Source organism: Pipistrellus hanaki (genome assembly GCF_964339955.1).
Source record: "Pipistrellus hanaki genome assembly, chromosome: 2".
NCBI lineage: Eukaryota > Metazoa > Chordata > Mammalia > Chiroptera > Vespertilionidae > Pipistrellus > Pipistrellus hanaki.
The window spans coordinates 165892381-165917257 of NC_140504.1; the positions used below are offsets into that span (position 1 = coordinate 165892381).

The 24877-nt window shown below is 35.6% G+C and overlaps 1 protein-coding gene across 1 annotated transcript; it reads right to left on the reverse strand.

Moving 5' to 3' along the window:
* Positions 1–5533: 5533 nt before the first annotated feature.
* On the reverse strand, positions 5534–20557 carry LOC311615825 (selection and upkeep of intraepithelial T-cells protein 8-like; the record flags this gene model as incomplete). Its single annotated transcript, XM_084871260.1, has 6 exons — positions 20318–20557; positions 17714–17794; positions 11218–11571; positions 10604–10882; positions 6275–6406; positions 5534–5541 (listed from the first exon to the last, which is right to left on the reverse strand). The coding sequence occupies exons 2-6, from the start codon at positions 17790–17792 to the stop codon at positions 5534–5536; spliced, it is 852 nt and encodes a 283-aa protein (XP_084727386.1). The 5' UTR covers positions 17793–17794; positions 20318–20557.
* Between the last annotated feature and the right edge of the window lie 4320 nt (positions 20558–24877).

Here is a 24877-nt window from a genome sequence, read left to right on the forward strand (position 1 = left end):
AGGGTGAGCAGTTAAATAATGTCAAAATTGAATCAAGTATTAGTAATTTTTAGTGAACGGAATAACATAAGAGCTGGATAAATCAATCTATGTGAACAGCAATGTCACAACATGAGCTTGGAGAGACCTGCATTGCACTCTTTTTGGGTGCTAGAGATATAGATGCCAATATAAAAATTGGCCTACATGTTGCAGAAGGAGAGTAAAAAATCTGAGAAGTATAGCTATGGTTTAGTGTATTACTAGCTGAAGGCCAGAGCAGAAGTCTTAAGGTCAGAGCAGAAACAGGTCTCTCTGTGATTGTGCATTGAGACACTATAACTTAACCTTAGTATATAAATGTATAACTTGACAAAATATAATTTGAGACTTATTTTGTTTTCTCTCTAAAAATGATGAACTTTGTCACTAATAACCAGGTAGAAAATGGGGCCTTACAGGGAATGGAATATGTGTGCTGGAAAAATGATAGATTAGAGTCATGATTAACCCTGACCACTTACCTCGTACTGTGGAATATAAAATACAGATAAGCAGAGGGTAAAATACCATCAGAATCATTACCAAACTTGCCATATACCATATCCAGTCATTATACAAAGGAAAAAAAGGATCTGAAAGAGAAACTGCAAAAGGTGTAAAAATTAGAAAATTAATTAAACTGAGAACAAGGGGGTGCTGGGAACCAATTCCAACATGTCTTAATTACAAGAGTTTCACCAAAAGGTTGGTGAAGCTTGGGCAGCTCAACAAGGGTGAGCCACATAGTAGTTTACCTGTTGGAATGGCTAAACAGCACTTCCCCAAAATCTGAATAGGATTGTCTGCTGCCAGATAGCTCAGGGCATTTTATTGCTTCCAATTGGCCAAACACCTAAACAGCTATTCCCCAAACTGATAATGCTTCTGTACCCTTTGAAACCTTACCCTTTAAAGCAGGGGTCTTCAAACTACGGCCCGCAGGCCACATGCAGCCCCCAGGGGAGTCTGATCCTGCCCACCAGGTTTTTTGGCCAAGGTGTTACAGTAGGGATTAGTAGTTCATATAGTCCGGCCCTCCAGCTCTCTGAGGGACCATGATCTGGCCCCCACTTTAAAAAGTTTGAGGACCCCTGCTTTAAAGTGTATATCTCCACCTTGCCTTAGGACAGATTGTATTAAATAAATAGCATGGTTCCATAAACAAGGAGGTAGTCTTCAATTCCTTTATCTGAAGATCCCCCCCAATGGCTTTCAAAATTATCTTTTGTCTTTGGACTCCTTTTTAATCTATGCATCAGCTCCTTTCTCCAGATTGCTGAATCCTTTCTAATGCTGGGACAAGAATCCCGGCAAGGGGGAGAGAATATTCAAGAACCAACATTTAGTAACTTTACTTGTACTGATAGTTTAGTATTTAAAAGCCATCATTTTACTACTTAAAATGGACTAATCCAATTAATCCTCATAACAACTATATAAAATAGACACTAATATTCTTTTATTTTCTTATTATTAATTTTAAGTTCATGTTCTGATAAGTTGAGACTTGGATGAGTAGAAGAGATTTTATGTTTGGGAGAGATGTGGATCTTTGGGGATGAAACAGACTATCATAGGCAGAATGGATTGCACCCCCTACTGAGGGATACCTATACCCCAATCCTTGGAACCTGTAAATATCTTGCACTGCATGGAAAAAAAGGTTTTGCAGATATAATTTTAAGGTTATGAACCTTAAAATAGGAAGATTTTTTAGGAATATTTAGGTGGGGAAATCTAATCATATGAACCCAAGAAAGCAGAGATATTCTCTGGTTGCAGTCAGAAATATATGGCAGAAGGAGAAGTCAGAGATTACAAATGCTTGAAAAGGACTTGACCCACCATTTTTGGCCGAGCATCATAAAAAGCAAGTGAAGCCCTGACTGGTTTGGCTCAGTGGACAGAGCATCAGCCTGCAGACTCAAGGGTCCCAGGTTCAATTCCGGTCAAGGGCATGTACTTTAAGTTGCAGGCACATCTCCAGTAGGTGGCATGCAGGAGGCAGCTGATCAATGTTTCTAATTCTCTATCCCTCTCCCGTAAAAACATGAATAAAATATACTTTAAAATAAAAATAAATAAAAATAAAAAGCAAGTGAAGAAATCCAGGCAGCTTCTAGTCCTTCTGCTAATAATCAGCAAGGAAATGGAACCTAAGTACTACAACTACAAACAACTGAAATTGTCCAACAAACTAAATAACTTTGGAGGTACATGAGTGAGGCTCTGAGTATAATCTATCCTGAGGTAAAATTCTTTTTCATCATGGATTGTGAAACTAGAATAAATTATCTCTTCATCTTATAATGGTGCAATAGGCATAGGGAAGCCATTATAGACATTCCATTGAAATGAAGAGAAAATTATAAGAAAAACATGTAGTTACTACTACCAAACAATTCCAAATTTCTAAGGGGCAAAAGCCTTATGTTTCAAGTCCTGAGGATAATTCTCTAGGACTCGTGGATTTGGCCTCTGGACCTGGAGTCCTTATTCTAATTTCATAAAGGATAGTATATGATAGTAGGCTGGATAATGAACTCCAAAAATATTAAATATCTAACCTATGGTATCTTATGCAGTAAAAGAGTATTTGCAGATGTGATTAAGTTAAGGATCTTAAAGTAGGGACCTTATTCTAAATTATCTGGTTGGGCTCAATGCAATCACTAGTACTCTTATTAGAGGGAGACAGTTTATTTTAAACACAGAGGAGAAAATGTGGAGATAGAGAGGAGAGAAATTTAAAGATGTTCATGGAGGAATGGACCATGAACCAAGAAATAAAAGGATGGAGCTCTAGAAATTGTAAAAGACAAGGAAATGAAATTTTCGTAGACCTTCTGGAGGATGCACAGTCTTTGTGACAACTTGGGTTCAGCTGAGTGATACATGTGTTGCTCTAAGACACTAAGTTTGTGGTAAATTGGTACAGTGGCCATAGGACAGTAATATCTGTCTGCATCTTTACAGTTTTATTGTCTAGTTTTCTGTCAATAAACTTTAGAAATTCAACAGTCTTCATTTATTTTATCTTTCTGACCTGGTTAGTGCAAGTTGGCAGTTTTTCTGCTGGTATAACATTCTCAAGAGCCTTGAAGTTTTCCTCTGTGTGTTATAGGACAAACTCTATTAGATAAGAGATCCCTCAACGGATGTTTCCAGGATAATATAATAAGTATTTCTAGTTCCTGATGATATTGCTGAAGATATCCATGAGTCAACATCTAATCTAATCTAATCTAATCTAATCTAATCTAATCTAATCTAAGTACACAATCCTCTTCGTGATTGGATACTCTGATTTGATTTCATTCCTCCAAGATTTCAGCAAAAGATTTTCCAAACACACACTAGGCTTTCTCTATAGGGCACACTTTACTAACAGTGACTCTCCTAATTTTTCAATGGAAAGAGTTGAAAAGTCCTATATATGTTGTTGATCGAGTCCTATTAAGCATGAGGATAGGAACTGAGGGAAGATAGAGAGCCCTGCTGGTAACCACCCTAATTCTCTAACATTCTTCTTTGTGGTTTAAAAGCAATGCTTCAAGTAAAATAAAGTTTCAGGGTTTTTTTTGCTTGTTTGGAGTTATTATCTTATATATACATTTCCTTATATATACATTTCTTTAAATAATTAAGAATTGTCAAATCATATTTTTAAATATTATTATATTATGCTGGCTGGTTTGGTTCAGTTGATAGAGCATCAGCCTGTAGACTGAAGGGTCCTGGGTTTGATTCTGATCAAGGCATATACCCGGGTTGCAGGCTCAATCCCCACCCAGTGGGGGGCATGCAAGAGAAAGCTGATCATTGATTCTCTCTCATCATTGATGCTTCTCTCTTTCTCTCTCTCTCCCTTCCTCTCTGAAAAAAAAGGAATAATATTATGTTATTTTATCAACTTTATCTCTAAGTGATAGCCACGTTTTATAGATATTAAGTGCAAGGAAGGATTTCAATGTTTCATATGCTTTCCGAAATTACATGCAAACTGAAGAGGTATATGTAAATATTACTCTCAGGTGGAACATTGTATATTCAATGTAAACACTAAGCTGCAAATAGATAAACACTAACTTATTGGTAGAGTCATGAAGGCACACCATCAGTGGCCCAGTAAAGTAAATGAGTGGTTGGACTCCATATTTTCTGGAGCCAGAATGTGTTTTCCTCCTTGTAGTGGAAGGGCTATATCCTTAAGCACAGTTGAGAACATCTTTAGTAGTTACAGGACCCTCAGTCCTTGACACCCACAACAATCTTAGTGTTGGGATATGGTCCTCTAAGATGTCACCCAAACCACTGATCTTCCTGGTGATAATGAGATAGTCACAAAGCTTGACTAAGCAACCCCCCAGGAAACAGATATCCAGGAAAAGGGAAAGTCCCTGAACCCATTTACCTTGTCTCCGGAAGATCGCATATATACTGAGCGTTGCACCAAAGCATAGAAAACCCACTGCTTGAGCACAAATTGAGTTCATCATGTGAATTAAGTCATATGAAAACTCTGGAACAGAGAGAGTTAGAATTAATTAATGAGGAATGCAGCAATTGTGGGCATCACTGACCTAAGGACCATTATAAAAAAAAAAAGCACAGCCATTATCCCATGCCCACTCAACCTAGATAGGACTCAGGATATGAGTTTAGTTTGTGAGTGGTGGCAGGGCCTAGTAAGATTGGACTTGTAGACTAATAGGGCTAAGAAAAGTTTCCATTCCAAGTTCTCACTACCTAACCTACCACAAAATTAATCTGTCTGGGAGGACTAGAGAGAGGCCTTAGAAATCTTCATCAGATTTCTGGGGATTCTGAGGATTGCGGGACTGACCAGATGTAGCTGTAATGACACTGAGCTGGCTGAAAGAAAAATCTATCTGTATCCACAGACTGAAATATTTAAACCTTTCAACTTGAATTCCACTGTCAAGGAGCTTATTTTTATAAGCTAACCAGAGATGATTAAAATGTTTTTCTGTGTATTACTAAAATATGTATTTTTTTTTAATCTGTGTCACCTTCCAGAGGAAAATAACAAGAACAATTAGGTTATTTCTAAAGAAACTCAATTGTAGTAAAATTATGATTCCCACTCAAAGAGTTTCATGGAGAAGCAATGAAATTCTAATCATTGTTTTATAATGGGCAGTTATGTATCAGTAGGTTAGATTTTCACAACGAAGAAAATCCCCATGATACTATGCAACAGGCTGCTACATGAGTTGATAAGCTTCACAACCATTAAGGTGTGCAGGCAGAAACCTGACACTAAATACTGGAAGAAGCACAATATTTAGAGCATGAGAATTGGAGCCAAACACATTTGCATTCCAATCTTGGCTCTGCTTCTTATGAACTATGTGAGTCATCCCATCCTCATCCATCAAATGATGACAATAATAGCACTGCCTTTTAGGCTTAAATTAGATAAATTCTGTGAAATTATTATCACAATGTCTAGCATAAGGTAGGCACTGAATAAATATGATATCAGGTTTTAAGGATCTGGTAAAAAAAAAAAAAGGAAAAGAGCACAATAAATTGTATCCTCTCTGTTGACTCATCTCCTCATCCCCATTTAATTGTCTACTCCATCTCCAAATTCACATCCCTCATCTAGCAGTTTACTCAACTATATATGAGCTATTTTGCTTGGTCATATTTTAGAAGAAGAGTTGTTTTTAATAAAGTCTGTTGTACATGTACATGATGGGCCACTGTATCATTCAGTGATCTGTTCATAAAGAAAGATGATATAGTCATTTAGTTTAGCCATAAAACCCTAGGGAACAGTCTGGTTACAAAGGACTTGTTGTCTTAGAGGTCTATTTCTTTTTCATGTTAATTTTGTTCTAGTCCTCAAATGGAGATAGTATCTTAAACATTGATGGCAATCTGTGCAGGCAAGGAGATTGTGATCAAATGAAGTGTATCCTAGATACATTTAATTTTGATTGGATAGACTCTTACCTAAGATAAGAAGCACTCCTGGGGAATACAGAAGCAACTGGGCCTATGCAGCTCAGGAGACATGTATATTGACTTTATTCCTCTAAAAACCCTTGTTCTGGGAAGCTCCTAATTGAGAGGTGTGGAGTTTAACATTTCTAAAGTGAGAAACAAGCCTAAATCATTCTATGTAAGGTTTAGCACTTGTGACAAATATCATGCTGCTCTATTTAAGCCCACCATGTGACTTAGGTATCACATTAAGAAAGATGCCCTAAATGACTCTTACCTTTGTTGTAGCAGTTGCCTATTCTTTTGAATATCTCTTGAAAGAAAAGGTACACAAAAACAAAACACAGCATCACACAGAAAAGTGGAATGAAAGTCATTAGCAAACTGTGGACAGGAATAAACAGGTCACCTGAAAGAAAAAGCAGAACAACTTGAAGTTCAATAAACGCATGACAAGCACCACTATCACGTTAGAAATTTTACTGGTAATAAGCAGGATTCCCCTTCAGGTCCTGCATTGTCTTTATTTATCTATTTATTTATTTTTGGGTCAAGGCAGTGAAACAGTTTTAGTGACAAGTACAGACCTTAAGATTGAGCTTGTTTGGAGGACAGAATTGAAACTGAAGCCAAGTGAAATGAAAGAAGTCTCTCTTGTCTCTTATTAATATAAAGCACAAATGCTTCCTGATTATAAAGGAAACAATCAAGAAGAAACCTGGATTCCATAAGTCGTGCTGGGGGTTGAGAAGCTCAGTGGCTGTAAGAGATCTTCAGAATTATCTAGAGAGTTCTTAGGGTGTAAGGATAATGTATACAAAGATATTTATTTTATGGTTTGCATTTTTGACAAGGTTATCTCTTATAAAGTATTTTCCTTGGAAATAGTCTGTTTAAGATGTAGCATTTAAATTCTAACTTACATGAAATGTATTTTTGTATATGGTTGCATGCATGAGTCTTTTTTATAAAATAAAAAAGTTGGATTAAATGATTTTGAAATTAGTATGGAAGAATGAATATCTACAAATAATAGGAAAGAAATTTTAAATGAATAGAATTTATTTTATCAGATAATACATAGGGATGTAAAGTATATAATATTGTATTAACTATGTATGGTGCCTGATGGATTCTGCATTTATCAGGATGATCACTTTGTAAGTTATATAAGTGTTTTATACAGTATAACTATACTTTATACCTGAAACAAATATATTGTATGCCAATTGAATCCTATATAATAAAAGCCTACTATGCTAAGTATCCAGTCATCAGGTTGTCCATTCAATTAGATGTAATATGCTAATGATATGCTAAGGCCACTCAACAGCTCACTATAACATGCACTGACCACCAGGGGCAGACACTTCCACCTGTAGGTAAGCTTGCTGCTAGGGTCCAGCAAATCCAGACTGAGACAGATGGACGGGACATGCCCTGCTACCCTTCCACAATCCTTCCCCAGTTGACCAACCTCCTGCTCCCCTCCCCTGTCCTGATTGTGCACCAATGGGGTCCCTCTACCTGGCCTGCACCCTGTCTCAATCTGGGACACCTCAGGGGATGTCCAAGAGCAGGTTTAGGCCAGATCCTGCTCAATGCAGGAGCTGCCTCCAGTGGTCAGTGCACTCCCACAGGGAGAACACTGCTCAGTCAAAAGCCAGCCACAGCAGTAGTAGTGGTTGCCTCTCTTGCCTTTGCTGCAGTGCACCAGATCTCTAGTTAAAAAATAAAACATTATTAAAAGCTGATTACAATGAAGTGATTATATTTACTTTATATTAATTTTGTCTTCATGGATATAAGTATTCCCATTCAAAGCATTCTTTCACAAACAGTTTTGTCCTTTTGAGGTCTTTTAGACAGGGTATGTGCTGTTTTTCAGGTAGGTTCTGCATGTGCCTTGTGACTCCATGTATTTTGTGGCTAATGTTAAGTGCATGCTATTTCCCCCAGATTTTTCTTGGGGGCTTTAACCATTTTTTTTTATTATTATATCTTCACTCTAGTTTACAATTAAGAAAATATCTTATATATTTATCTTTTGGTTTCATATTTACCTGTACCATATACTTGGTACTTTTTAATAACAGCAATATTTTTTGTATAGTTTTCCAGGAAAAACAAAGTTTATCATGCAGTGCTTTTGCAGATTTCATGTTTATATAAAATGTTTAACATGTTTTGATATTTGTGAATTAAATAAAGGTATAAGAGCTTTATTTATTACATGAAATATTAAAAAATGATAACAATATTGCTCATCTAGTCCATGAAAGCCTTTTCCTTCCAAGTTTATTATTATGTAACTTGACTTCAGGTATTACCCACTTAATTGCATCAGATATGGCTTCATTTTTTTCAAATTGAAGTCTATTTTAATTTTAACTTGATTCCTATATGAAACTAATATTCGATCCATCTATATAATTCCTTTTATTTTGTATAAGAAGCAACTATCTTTAGTGAAACAGCAGGAAATATCAGAAAGAGTAAAAAGAGGTTCTAATGGAAATTATTTGTTATCATTGATAAAAGAATGAGATCAAAACAAATATTTCTAAATATTGATCTTTGTCTGCTTATTTCCTGCCTTTCTCCTTATTCTTTCTCAGAGAGTTTGTAGGTTTCTCTTATTCATCTAAAGGACATCTAAAAGGCATGCTCCAAAATGCAATTCTAGAATTTATTTTTATTTATTTTTTGTTCCCATTTTTTTTAATCTTATCTAGTGTTACAGTTGTAAATATTCATCTTAGGTTGAAGATGTTCACATTATGTCTCAAACTTGGTCCCTTCCATAAAATTTTAACTCCTAGTCAACAATTTTATTTGCATGTCATATAAGCATGGTGTCTTATCTCCAAGATATGCTCATTTTGACACACTTCCCTATCTGAGTAGATGCAAACTTATCCTTCATGACTCAGAACCCTAACTTTATAATTATTCTTTATTCTTCTCTCTTTCATCACATATTCAATCAATCAGTGAGTCTTATTAACACTTCATTTAAAATATTTATAGAATCTTATCAACTCTTATTTTCAGAAAGTTTTATTTTATTTTATCTTTTGTGCTATTTCTATTTCCAAAATCATTTTTATAGACTCCTATCTAGTCAGGGTAACATTCCCCCCCAGTTTGATTTCTAATTGTCTAAAAAGATTAGAGAGTATTTCTAGGAAAAAAGGCTGTGCCATCAATTAGGCCAGAAAGAGACTCCCTGAAGTGACACATGAAGACCCACCACTCTGCTATAATTAGTCTAGACTTCTCTGCATAGATGTAAGCTAAGGGTGTCATTGTCACACACAGGGCATAGCTTTTTCCTATTTGACCTTTGATGTCTACCCACCATGCTTCTGAAGATGATATATTGGTCAACAATAAAAAACTTGCACTTTAGTTTCAAATTTTACTTACTGTTGGCTTGACTGGGTTCTCTCAACCTCTGTTTACCTATAAATGGTCATAATAATGCCTTCTTACTGAATTTTCAGAAAGTTTTATTTTATTTTTATTTTTTAAATATATTTTATTAATTTTTTTACAGAGAGGAAGGGAGAGAGACAAAGAGGTAGAAACATAGGTGAGAGAGAAACATTGATCAGCAGCCTCCTGCACACCTCCTAGTGGGGATGTGCTGCAACTAAGGTACATGCCCTTGACCGGAATTGAACCTGGGACCTTTCAGTCCACAGGCTGATGCTCTATCCACTGAGCCAAACCGATAAGGTCAAAAGTCTTAAAGGTAGTGTTAGTACTTTATAGAAGATTTGTTCTTCTACTAATGAAACTAATTTTTGTGACAAAATGTCACCAAAACCATGAAGTATGACTATACTTCTTTCTAAGATAAGTATATTCAGGAAGGTAAGTAACATCTTTTAAGTCACTGAGCTAGAAACTTGTTAAGCTTATACATGAATACTATGAATAAAGATGGGCTCTGTAATAAAATCAGTGCAAAAAATAACCTCACAGGCTAATTTGGTCATAAAGTCCTAACTGGCAGGCCATGGTGGATAGTCATGCCCTAGGCCTATAACTTGTTTAGTAAAATATTTTCTTTCACTTTAGGCAAGACTTATCCATTGCTTTTGTGCCCCTCAATTAACAGACCTTTGAAATGCCAGAGTAATCCCCTTTGAAGACTCCTGGGAGGCATAAGCACCCTCAATGGATCACACGATCTCATTAACTATCCTATAATCTAATCACAGAGATTTCCCTGCCTTGCTCTCTCCCACCTCCATGTAATCTTTCTTATGTCCCTCTTTAATCCAAATATATAAAGAGAACTGCAAAACTGTCCCTCTTGTGAGCATATTAGATCTTGCTTCCAGGCACGTCATCAGTTTGGCTAAATAAACTCTTACAAAAATTCTCCACAGGTTTGGACATTCTAGCAATGTTGTAAGGGTCTAATGAGATAATGCACTTTCCTTTAAAGCTGTAAAGTGTACCCAAATCTATAACAATTATAAAGAGTCACATTGAAAGAGTGCTTGATAATGTACAAAGCTTTTTAACATGAATTATCTCATTTATTTTCTCTATATATTGCTTTACTGACAACCAAACCCTGCCAAACACTCACCAGCTAAGATGATCTTTATTTGTTTCTCTTCATCTGATAGAGGGTTGTGAATGTAACAAATCATATCACCCTGTGATTTGTATCTGAGAAGAGTCATCTTGATGTGGAATAATCCAGCTCCATCCTGTGAATAGGACTGTGATGAATGTGGAATTACCTCTCCCTTGCTGTCCCTGCACACCATCTGGGGCTGTGGGAACCAGCCTCCTGAGTTACACTCCACCATAAGTCCATGAATTCCAGGAGCCTGAATATGGATCTGTGTCTCCAAGCCTAATGCTAGGTAAGTGAGACAGAAATCAAAATAGTTATTGTACTGAGGTTGAGTTGAAAGGTGAAAGGAAAAAGTGTCTTATTAATCTTGTATTCTGCAATATAAGAAGAAGTAACACTCGAATCTATATCTAAGCTACGTGGTGGACTATTTTTGGTTACTCGGCACTGTTTATTTACTGCATAGTATAATTTTGCATTAGATATAGTGGTTCATCTTCTATTTAGAACACTTGAGATACTTTGTAAAACATAAAAAAGACAATAAATAAAAATGATATATTTTCCACATATTTCAGCTCACAAGGTCATTGATATGCAATGCTTCACCATAAACATACCTGCTACATTCAGGTCCATGCTTGCCACATTGCTGAAGTTGCTATCCTTAAAGGAGCACTGGTATGTTCCATTATCGGAAACACGGATATTATGAAGTCTGAGCGTCACTTTGCCCTCCCCAATTGCTTCTTTCACAAACTCTGTGCGATCCACATATTCTGAGGCAGCTTTCCCTTTCACTTCATGACCATCTCTGTACAGGTGAACAAGCTTACTAGTAGAATGGTCACCCTTGAACCAGGACACCTCCATATGTTTTGCACTTTGTGGTGGGGACAACTGGCAGCTAAGCTCAGTTTGTCCTCCTACCATAGCCACCAAGTGTCCCGTGGGAATGTTCACTGTCCACTTTTCTGTAGAGAAAGAAAACTATAGGGTAAATTTCAGGTCAACTATATCTTTGTTGCTTTATATTAAAGGACACACTATTATTCACATCACACATTCATATTCTAAATATTTAGCTCTGAACATATCTGTCTAAATCAATATTTTATTTATTTAAAATATCTATGTTACTGCATTATTTTATTTAACATATACTTACTTTGGCTTCTGAGAAGATGGCAGAGCAAAAAGCACCAGGAATCTGAATCTCTACTTAGACAATAATTGCACTGGCAGAATCTATCTGAAGTAACTATTTTAGAATTCTGAAGTCTATGGAAGGCCTTCAATTTTCAATGGAAAGCTTGGATGGTAAACTGCATCAATTGTGATCCATTTTAGCTCATATCACAGCAGCATCTACCCAATCCTCACCTTTAGCCCCATGGTAGGTAACTGTGCAACTCTCCCTGGAAAGCGTATCCATAGTTTTCACATAGCTTATGGGATCCTGAGTAAGGTCAAAGGACCCTGCCTTTCAAATACTGGGAATCTGTGCTGTCATCTCTGATAGTTGCTCCCAATCACAGAGATTGGAGGTCAAAGAGGCAAGTATTGTACCTTCTATTTTTTCAAGCCACACCTCTCTAACTGAAGTAACATTCTGGGAATTTAAAGGGTCAGCATCCTTTCATTCACCCCTTTATTTTCCTCCTTTTCCCCTGCTGAGCACCAGACATTAAAGATTAGAACATTCAAAAGCAAGTGCACATATGGGGAAAATTAGAAAGTGACCACATATGTTCAGGAAAGGGGATAGGCTCAGAAAAGACCCAAGGAGACCTAAAAGTTTATATCTCAAGCTGATCCTGGTCACACCAACAGCCTACAACAATAAAACAAAACAAAACAAAATAAGAACAATAAAGAAAACAATAAAATTAAAAAAAGACAGCAAATCCTGGAAAAGTTAGGGACTCATATTTTGAGTTAACACATTAGATTTCAATATCCAGTTTTCTTTTATAAAAAATCACAAAACAGCCAAAACTGGTTTGGCTCAGTGGATAGAGTGTCGGTCTGTGGACTGAAAGGTCCCAGGTTCGATTCCGGTCAAGGGCATGTACATTAGTTGCGGGCACATCCCCAGTAGGGGGTGTGCAGGAGGCAGCTGGTTGATGTTTCTCTCTCATCAACATTTCTATCTCTCTATCCCTCTCCTCTCCCTTCCTCTCTGTGGAAAATCAATAAAATTTATTTTAAAAAATCACAATACATACAAAGAAACAGGAAAATATGGCACATTACAAGGATCAAATAAATAAACAGAAACTGTCCTGAAAAAAGACTTGATGGCAGATCTACAATTATAGATTGTAAAACAGCCATCTTAAAGATACTCCAAAAACTATAGGAAGAAGTGAGATAGTTAACAACAACAAAAAATATATGAATAAAATGGAAATATAAATAAAATGAAAATCTAAAAGAAAGCAAAATGGAATCCTAGAGTTGAAAAAACACAACTGAAATGAAAAAGTCAGTAGAGGGATTCAATTGCAGATTTAAACAGGAAGAAAAATAATCCATTAACTTGAAGATAAAACAACAGACATTATTAAGCTGGAGAACAGAAAAAACAAAGATTGGAAAAAGTGAATGGAACTTAAGAGGGTTTCTGGCACATCATTAAGTAGACCAATATATTTATTGTGGGAGTCCCAAAAGGGAAAAAGAGAGAAAAAAGGGAGCAGAGAGAATATTTGATATAATAATGACTGAAAATTCCCAGATGTGATGAAAGACATGACTATAAACATCTATGAAGATCAACAAACTCTGAGATGAACTCAAAGAAAATAACAAATAAACACTTTAAAGTCGAAAACGATTTGGCTCAGTGAATAGAGCATTGGCCTGCTGACTGAAAGGTCCCAGGTTCGATTCTGGTCAAGGGCATGTACCTTAGTTGCGGGCACATCCCCAGTAGGGGGTCTGCAAGAGGCAGCTGGTTGATGATTCTCTCTCATCGGTGTTTCTAACTCTCTATCCCTCTCTCTTCCTCTCTGTGAAAATTAATAAAATATATTTTTTAAAAATAAATAAAGTCAAACTTTTAAAAGAAAAAGATAGAATTCTGAGAGCAGCAAGAGAGAAGCAACTCATCACTTATGAGGGATTATAAATATATTTCTCATCAGAACTTTGGAATCCAGAAAGAAGTGGAATAATATATATAAAGTGCTAAGAGAAAAACAAAACAAAAAACCCTGTCAACCAAGATAAACAAATCTGAGGGAGTTTGTAACCATTGGATCTGCTCTACAGAAGAAGAAGAAGAAGAAGAAGAAGAAGAAGAAGAAGAAGAAGAAGAAGAAGAAGAAGAAGAAGGAGGAGGAGGAGGAGGAGGAGGAGGAGGAGGAGGAGGAGGAGGAGGAGGAGGAGGAAAGAGAAAGAAAAAAGTACTCAAGGTAGTTACAGTAACTTGAAACTATATGAAAAAATAAAGTATCCAATAAAGATAAATACATGAGCAGGAATAAAAACTATTGTTTTTTAAGTTATTGCACTAAAAGCTAGCATTATTGCAACTTTGGTTTATAGGTCCACATTTTGCACTGTAAATTATAAGAGCCTAATGTAATTAAAATAATTATTAGTTTATGTCTTAGGGCACACAATGTATAATTTTGTACCTTCAACAAGTGAAAGGAATAGGTACAGAGCAGTTAAAGAAACAGTTTTTTAAAATCTTATTAAATTTAGGCTGTTACATATTCAAAATAGAGTATAATACTTTTAGGATGTTAATGTAATTTCTATGATAACCACTCAAAAATAGCTATAGAATATGTAAAATAGGAAATGAGGGAGGAATTTAAACTATTTATACAAAAACTCAATTAGATACCAAAAAAAATGAGGGACAATAAAGCAATATAGCATACAAAAAAGAAATAACAAAATTGCAAAAGTAAGTAATTACTCTAAATGTAAATGGGTTAAAATATCCAATCAACAGGCAGAGCTAGAAGAATGGATATGCTACTTACAAAAGACTCACTTTAGATCCAAATACTCAAATAAATTAAAAGTTAAAGAATGGAAAAAGATAAGTCATGGATGAGGAAAAGATAGTGATGATTATTAATATATTTAATATTAATGAACTTTACACTTAAAAATAACTAAATAGTTAATATCATTTTATGTGAATTTTACCACAATAACATTTTTTGTTGATTTTAGAGAAAGGGAGGTGGGGGGGAGAGAAGGGAGGAATATTGATTTGATTTTCCACTTATTTATGCATTCATTGGTTGATTCTTATATGTGCCCTGACAAAGGATCAAACTCATAATCTTGGTGTATTGCCAATATGCTTTAAACAACTGAGTAACCCAGCCAAGACCGCAGTGAAAATATATGCTTGATGGAAAATAAAACCACATAGGCAAAAAAGAATAACAGCAAAGAACAAAGACAACAAATAGGAAACAGTAAACAAAAATATGTTAGACATTAATCAAGTTATATCAATAATCACTTTAAACATCAGTGACCTAAATAAACCAATTAAAACACAGAAATTGTCAGTGATTCAAAAAACAAGATCCAATAAAGTGTTGTCAACAATAAACCCAATTTTAATATAAATAATTTCAGTTTTATAAGTGGAAAAGTGTGACATATACAAAACAGAACATGTTACCCAGCCTTAAAAAGTAAAATCTTGTCATATGCTACATGTATGAACCTGGAAGAAAATACATAAAATTAAATAAGCCAGTCACACAAAGACAAATATTGCATAACTCCACTTATCTGAGGCATCTAACATAGTCAAACTCATAGAAGCAGAGTAGAATGGTAGCTGTTTTTTGTTTTTTTGTTTTTTTGTTTTGTGATTGAAAGGAGGAAAAAAAAGAGGAGTAGTTTTTAAATAAGTTTTTTGAAAAACATTATATTACTTTATGGATAATGAAAATATCTTATAATAACTAAGAATTCCTAGTATCTTTCTCCATTTCTTTGCATCATCACTGTCATTCACTTCAGTTATACGTAAACTATAATCATTGATTTTACTTTGTTGCTATTATTATTTTGAATAAACTATTATTTTAGGTCTATTAAAAATAAAAAAAATAATACTGCCTTAATTTATTCCTTCCCTATTGCTTTTCTTTGCTTTATGGAGATCTGATTTTCTGATCTGTTTCACATTTCTTCTCTGTGAATAACTTAACATTTCCTATAAGCTCTATAAGTGAACTGGGTGGGTCCCTCGGTTCCTGGATTCTTTAAAAAAAAATTCTTTAATTTTCTGTTGTTTTAATATCATATGCCTCAATGTAATTTTTTAGTGTTTATCCTGATTGGTGTTCTGTATGTTTCCTGGATCTATGGTTTGGTGACTGATATTAATTTAAGGAAATTCTTAGTCATTATTATTTCAAATATTTCTTCTATTCCATTCTCTTTTCCTTTTTGTTCTGTTATTGCCATTATACACATATCACATTTTTTATAGTTGTATCACAGTTATTGGATTTTTTCTTTTTAAAAACCAAACTCATTTTCTATTTGTTTTTAAGTTGTTGTAGTTTCTACTGATATTTTTTCAAACTCAGAGATTCTTCCCTCACTCGTGTCTAGTCTGCTATTGAGTCCATGAAAGGCATTCTTCATTTATGTTACAGTTACATTTATGTTACAGTTTTTTCCTCTATAATTTTTTTGCTTTTTGTTTTTAGTATTGAGCAGCCAAAGTGTCATTCAGTGGATGAGTGAATATAAAAGCTGTGGTACATTTACATAATGAAATACCACATGGCCATAAAAAGAAATGAAATGTTATCCTTTGCAACAGCATGGGTGGAGCTAAGGAACATTATGCTAAGTGAAATAACCAGTCAGAAAAAGACAAGTACCCTATTCACTCAAATTTGGAATTTAATGAACAAACTGAAATACTGAACAAAGTAGATACAGACTCATAGATAGGGAGCAGGCAGACAGCTCTGGTTGTGTGTGTGTCAGGGGGGCAAGGGTTGGAGGAGTACTGGGGAGAATGGAGGAATTGAACAAAAAAAAGAAAGAAAAGAGAGAATTCACAAACATATGAAAATGGTGTGGTGATTGCAAAAGTAGGGGTGAGGAGACATGGAAGTGGAAGAGGAATAGAGAGAATAAATGGTGATAAAAAATATAAAATTTAAAAATAAAAAAAGAGCCAAAACTGGTTTGGCTCAGTGGATAGAGCATCGAACTGCGGACTGAAAGGTCCCAGGTTCGATTCTGGTCAAGAGCATGTACCTTGGTTGGGGGCACATCCTTAGTAGGGGGTGTGCAAGAGGCAGTTGATCGATGTTTCTCTCTCATCGATGTTTCTAACTCTCTATCCCTCTCTCTTCCTCTCTGTAAAAAATCAATAACATATATATTTTTTTTAAATCTTTTTAAAAAAATAATAATAAAAAGATAAAAGAAGCTCTAGCCAGTTTGGCTCGGTGGATAGAGCATTGAAAGGGCCCAGGTTCTGGTCAAGGGCACAAAGCTTGGTTGCAGGCTTGATTCCTAACCCTGGTCAAGAAGCAAACAATCAATGTGCCACTCTCACATCAATGTTTCTCTCTCTCCTCCCTTCCTTCTATTCTCTCTAACAACCAATGGAAAAATATCCTCGGGTGAGAATAAACATAAACAAACAAGCAAACAAACAAATGCCATATTTCAAAATTGTTTTTCCCCCTTCCTAAAACATGATGTGATTTTTCTCCAATATTCACTGTTAGATCCTAGTAAAAATGCTGAAGGTAAAATTTACAAAAGTGAGTTCTCCCATGTAATTCAGTAATTACAGCTTAGATCTCCTAACCCTGGTACTGGTTTCCATAGAAGTTTCTGATGTGGATGGAGGTTGAGTCTCTAAACTCTCCACTTGTCTAACTCTTTCATTTGTCCTATAGCCTCACTTCCCTGTTGAACCTAAAAAGACTTATCGATTTTCAGGTTTTTGTGTTTGTTTGTTTTTTCAGATTTTTAACTTGATGTTAGGATGCATGGATAACTTCCAAGGTCTTTACATGCTGAACTGGACACTGGAAGTCTGTCCTGGGTTTTTCTATAACTGTGACTCAATAAGAAAAGAGTAGATGTCCTTACCTGATGCTGATGTCATCACTTGTAGGAGAAGAAAGCCCACACAGTACCCAGAAAAAGAAGAGGATTTAAGCTTCATCATGCCTGGGGGGGGGGGGAAACAAGGAGAAAGTCATAGACTATGAGATATTTGTAGAAATTGTCAAGATACATTAGATTAATCAAGATCACAAAGAGGGACAATTTTGAAACTCTTCATTCAGAGTATAACTTCTCTCAGTGTTCAACAAAATGATCATGTCCACCCAAAGTGTTCTGATTAGAAAAGGTCTTCCCAGTCCCCGTTTCCCACTAAATCACACTTGCTTTTTATCTCTCTTTCACTTTGTGACCTAACCCACTAAGTGAACATTTCCTTCAGTAGGTGTAACAAATGGAATAGAAGAAACATTCTAAGTGGGGGGAGGAAACCAAAATGACAAGCACAAAAGTATGAATGTCTAAGCATGCATGGTAAAGTAAGGAAAGTCTTTTTTGAATTCATGTTTTTGAACAATTAAGATAAAACTAAATTAAGGTGGTACTAAATAGCTTGTTAATAAATGTTTTCAATCCTCACCTGAGAAGTGAGAATATTTTTCCCATTGATTTTTTTTGGGGGGTGGGTGGGGAAGAAAGAAGAGGAGGGAGGAAGAAGGGAGAGAGAGAGAAGAGAGAAACATTGATGTGAGAGACACATCGATTGGTTGCTTCCCATACATCCTCCAACTGGGGGCAGGGATTGAACCTGCAACCCAGCTGCATATGTGTCCCTGACCGAGAACTGAGACATTCCAATAAGTGCAGGCCAATGCTCTAACGACTGAGAAACAATAAAAAAGGTGGTCAAAAATATATTTTGAAGTCCAATAAGATGTAGAACTTTATTAAAATCCATGTACTAAAGAAATGATTCAATATCTCAAGGAAGAAATTCATATGGTCCTATAAATTAACAAAATCTATCTACTATTGAAAAAAAGAGGTTTATCTGTTCTATATTTATTATTTTCCAATGTGAAAACAAATTAAAGTAATGGTGATTTATATTTCACTAGTGCCCCAGTGCATGGATTTGTACATATTGAAAAGGAAATTAATTAAAAGGTGGCCAGCGGGGCGGGACTAGGCAAGAAAGACTGGACATACCCTGGTGCCAACCTCTGTCGGTACCTCCCCAGCCAGGCACACCAGGGGTTTCTCAATAGCTCAGAGGTCTTCTGCAGAGTGAGCAGGATCCCTCTGGCAGGGGGATTTAAGCTTCATCATGTGGGGGTTAAGCTGAAACCATACATACGAGGGGTTCAGATGTATGAGAGGGCACTCTGCAAAGTTGTTATTGCTTGGTGGTCAGTATGCATCATATCTACTGGCCAGTCAGCCAGTAGCTTAGCCTTTTATATGTATAGATTATTTTACATATCTAACAGATATGACAAATAATTATCAATAACACTGGCCCATTAGACTATTTACATCCTAGCGTGTGGAGGTAGGTTGGTAGGTTGCCATACCACAAAGAAAAGCAGATTACAATTTTCAAAGAGATGTAATGATTTCTAGATGACTCCCTCCTTTACCATTCCTATTCAGAATCAGTAACTTGAATCTATGAAAGACAAGTGCTTATTTTTAAAAGCTAGTGATAAGAGAAATAAAAGCACATGTCTATATTAAGACTTGTATCCAAGTGTGAATAATGGCTTTGTTTGTAATAGTTAACAACTGGAAGTAATAGTCAGAAACTAGAAATGGACAAACAAGTTGTGGTACATCTATGTGATGTAATATACTTAACAAGAAAAAGGAATTAACCATTTTGCACACGTGTGAATTTCAAAAGTATTGTGTTGTGTTAAAGAAGTTAGACAGAAAAAATGGTCCATACTGAGTGAATACATGAAAAAAAAAATTCTAGAATTGCAAGTAATCTCTGTGGTTGCTTGAGGAGGGGAAAATGAAGAGGAAGAAACAATTACAAGCCTACTTGACTTTTCCTTCATTTTGGAGAGTGATGGATATGTTTTCTATATTGATTAAAGATAGTTTCACAGGGTATACATATGTAAAACTTGAATTGTTTAGTCAAGCTATGCATATTCTTGTATGTCAATTATACCTCAATAAATCTTTTTTAAAGTCTACTTAAAATACGATTAAAATATTAATAGTAATATTTTATGAAGTATTTATATTTAATAATGGTACCATTTGTATCATGTCTAAAATATTGGCTTCACTGTAAGTTTTCTTTGAATTGTTTAAAAAAAGAGATAGGGACCCTGGCTGGGTGGTTCAGTTGGTTGGGGCAGTGCAACCCACCGACTGATGTTTCTGTTTCTCTCTCTCTCTCTGTCTCTCTCTCTCTCAATAAAAGCACGTCCTTCGGTGACGATAAAAGAAGAGACTAGAAAAGGGGCACTATTTCTGGGACCCAGAGCAAAAAGAACCGGTTTTTCATTATTAACAAGCCAATATTAACATTTGAAAGCAGATCTCTTTTGAAACACCTCACTGCCTGTTAACTTTCTAAATCCCCGATATCACTATTCTGTGATGAAAAGATTGGCAGTGAGACCTCTAACACCATGCCTTGTCCTTAATGTCATTCACAATCTGATCACGTACCTGAGCTCTAGGATCCAGGAGAAATTTCTTTCCGGTCCTTCAGAAAGTCACCTCAAGGTCTCAAGGTGATTCGGCAGTGCTCCTCCACCAACAGTTGGTAACAGCTACACTTCAGTCAAGCGGGCTCTCTATTTAACAGAGCTTCCACCTATTGCCTGTTGGAGGAACTTTTTTCCCCCGACATCTGATATCAAAGTCCCTTCATAGGAAAACCAGCAATGTATCTGTTTCATGTATTATAAAATCTCAGATCTATTTGCAGCTAAACCTTACATCACCAAGAGAACTCCATGTTATAGTTGCAAGAGACAGGTCCCAACATAACATGCCTTAGGCTGAGATAACATCTGAGCTCAGGAATCTTTCTGCATGTGTTTTCCCTCTGTTCTTGCCTTGCCGTCATAAGAATGCTGAGATGAACCTAAGGGGAATTCTTCCTTATTAAGTTATAGCCCTTTATGTTATCTTTGTAAACACAATTTAGCGTTTCCTCCTACTCATCCACCCCTACTGAACACGCCTTTCTACTCCCCTACACCAGTGCTGTTTTCTTCCCGAAAACTATATTACTTCTAATTTTGAGAACAGCACAGATAGGCACCTGGAAAATAATATTACATGTTTTTTAAATTAACCAAACAATGGATTTTTAAAAGTAAGCCTCCTGGATGAGGCTTAGATAGTCTTCTGTTGGAAATTATCTGGTCCATAGGGGACTTTTAAGGACTGTGTTCTAAAGAAGGGGTGGGAGCCCTGACTGGTATTCTCAGTGGTTAGAGCATTAACCTAGGGACTGAAAGGTCATAGATTTGAATCCCGTCAAAGATAAGTACCTGGGTTGCAGATTCAATCCGCAGACCAGGTTGGTGTGTGTGCAAGAAACAACCAATCAATGTGTCTCTCTCACGTTGATGTTTCTCTCTTTGTATCTCTCCCTTTCTCTTGCACTCCCTCTAAAAATCAATAGGGGAAAAAATATCCTCAGGTGAGAAATAAATAAATAAATAAATAAATAAATAAATAAATAAAAGGGGGCCTGAACATAGGTCACTAATGCCACAAAGTGCAGGTGTAAAATGAGGCTATGGAGGACATTACTTACAAGTTGATAATGCATTATCTCCAGATCTCAAACCACCACCAGTGTTTTGTGAAGCACCTCAGTACAGCCCTAAATCTTCCTATGGTAGGGGTCTTAGGTAGAATTGTTTTTATAAATCTATTCTAGACTTAACCTTTGAACCTAAAATTTCCTGTTCCTAGTCTCCACCAAAATCTGATGCTATTCTTAGATAATAAGCAGGATAATAAGCAGGAAAGAAGGCTGATACTTCTTGTCTGTGACAACTCACAGACAACATCAGATATCTTTAGTTAATAGATTCTACACAATTTACCAAGGGTAATAACTCTGAAGATAAGTATTCAGTTGATCCAGATCAACTGAAATTAACCAAATGCTATAAACATATTATTTCCTACCTCCTTTCTGTAACATTAGCTCTACCTCTGCCTCATCCTATTGATAGGATAAATTAGCCCTATCAAGATAGTGGGGTAACTATCAACTTTCCTTAATTGCTTTTCTTTTAACATCAGAAACCCAAACACTGTATAGAACTTTTAATTCTAACTCTGATTAAGTAACAAAGGTGGGAGCTACTGTCATTAAATAATTATAAAGCAAGAAAAATTTGCAAAATAATCTGTCTTTAAATTTTAGGAAATAAACACAAGAAAATCAAGCGATTCAAGTCCTACGACTGTCTCAGCTTTCTGGAGGTAATTTTTTATTGTGGGCAAAGGAACAGAAAACACAAACAAATCGCCAATAGGCCTAACTAAATTGAGAAGACATACTATGTCTCAGGGAGGCTAAGGTGGCAGGAAGATGTAAGGCTGACTTGTAGAAAGAAGAGAACTAGGAATAAAAATAGTACTAGACCTTTTCAAATAAAGCCCTTTGGGAAAGTTTTGACTATTGAATAGCACATATGAAAACTAGGCAAATAATGATCAACATTGCCTTAATGTGAGTACCAATGAAAGAGAATAGAGAGCCTAGTAACAAACCCATATATATATATATATATATATATATATATATATATATATATATATATATATAATTACATAACAGAAATATATATATATATATATATATATATATATATATAATTAAATAACAGAAAAGAGTGCTAAGATCATTCAATGAATAAAGAAGAGTCTTTTGAACAATGAATAAAGGAGAGTCTGGGAAAACTGGAAATCCACATGCAAAAGAATGAAGTTGGACTTGTGCTTCTTCATATATTAAACCAACAAAATTGATTAAAGACCTATGAAAGCTAAAATTTTATGACTCTCAGATGAAAACATAGGGGAAATTTCATGATATTAAATTTGAGAACGATTTATTGGTCATGATGCCAAAAACACAGGCAACAAAAAAATTTGATATATTTGGCCACATCAAAATTAAACTGTGCATAAAAGGGCAAAATTAACAGAGTGAAAGGCAACCCATGGAAAGGAAAAAAGTGTTTGCAAATCACATACTGATAAAGATTAATATCCAGAGTATATAAAAGATTCCCAAAATAACAACAGCAAATTATTTAAAAATGGGCAAAAAGGTTGAATAGACATTTCTTCAAGGGAGATATGCAAACAACAAGTAAGTGCACGCAAGGATATAAACATCATTAATCAGTAGAGAAATACAAATAAAAAAACACTACCTCATACCCATTAGGATAACTACTATAAAAAAAAAAACACCAGAAAATAAGTGTGACAATGATGTGGAGAAATTGAAACACTTGTGAATTATTCATAGTAGTTAAAATATAGAGATATCCCTTCACTTAGGATGGGGTCAGGTCCTAATAAATCCATCTTAAGTTAAAAATATTAAGTTGAAAATGCATTTAATACATCTAGCCTACCAAACATCATAACTGCCCTGGCTGGTGTGGCTCAGTTGGTTGGGCATCATCCCATGCACCAAAAGGTTCCCAGTTCAATTCCTGGTCTGGGAACATGCTTAGGTTTCAGGGTCAATCCCTGGTTAGGGGCATGCAGGAGGCAGCTGATTGGTGTTTCAATCTCACATAGATGTTTTTCTCTTTCTCTCTAAAACTCGATTTAAAAAATTTTTAGAAAACCTAAACCCAAACATCAGAAAAGCTTAGCCTATCTTAAATGTGCTCAGAACACTTACATTAGACTACAGCTGGACAAAATCATCTAACACAAATCCTATTGATAATTCCCAATATAAAAAGAAAGTATCATACTGCGTATCGCCAGACTAGGAAAATAACAAAATTCAAATTTTGAAGTACGGTTTCTACTAAATGCACTTTACTTTTGCACCATCAAAAAAATCATAACTCATACCATCTATTCCCACTGCTGAAACAGAAAAAGCAAAATGTGTTATCTACATTCAATGCAGTATTTTTCAGCTTAATTCTGAAATATGTTATTACATGGAGGAATCTTGAGGAAATTATGCTAGGTGAAATAAGTCAGTGAGAAAAAATAAATACTGTATGATTCCACTTACTTTAGTTACTGAGAGTAGTCAAATTCATGGAGACAAACATAGAAACATGACTGCCAGGGGTTGGTGGGAGAGAGGAATGGGACTTATTGTTTATTGGATAGAGAGTCTCACTTTTTAAGATGAAAAGATTTCTGGGAATAGATGGTGATAATGGTTTCACAACAATATGATTGTACTTCATCATTAAATTGTATGCTTAAAATGGTTAACATGATACATTTTGTTACAATTATTTTACCATAATTTTTTAAAATTTTTTTTGGGGGGACTATAGACTTCAGACTAGCCTAAATTAATTCAGTGGGTGAAATTATACTGAATTTTAGCGTAACAATAAGTTACTTTGTTCATCATGGTAAAATTAAAATTCTAGTTAAATAAATAAAATTTTATGATGGAGAGTTCTAAAACAACATAAAGTTATATTCAGCCAAACCCGGTTTGGCTCAGTGGATAGAGTGTCGGCCTGTGGACTGAAGGGTTCCAGGTTCGATTCTGGTCAAGGGCATGTACCTTGGTTGCGGGCATATCCCCAGTTGGGGGTATGCAAGAGGCAGCTGATCAATGCTTTCCTCTCACTGATGTTTCTAACTCTCTATCTCTCTCTCTTCCTCTCTGTAAAAACTCAATAAAATATATTTTTAAAAAATAAAAATAAAGCAGAGACCGGTTTGGCTCAGTGGATAGAGCATCGGCCTGGGGACTGAAAGGTCCCCGGTTCGATTCCGGTCAAGGGCATGTACCTTGGTTGCGGGCATATCCCCAGTAGGGGTGTGCAAGAGGCAGCTGATCGATGATTCTCTTTCATCATCAATGTTTCTAACTCTCTATCCCTCTCTCTTCCTCTCTGTAAAAAATCAATAAACTATATTAAAATAAATAAATAAATAAATAAAAATAAAAATAAAATAACATAAAGTTATATTCAGATAAATGTAATCATCCCACTTCTTTTATGCTTTCTACTTGTTCTCATCCTCATTGCTCCT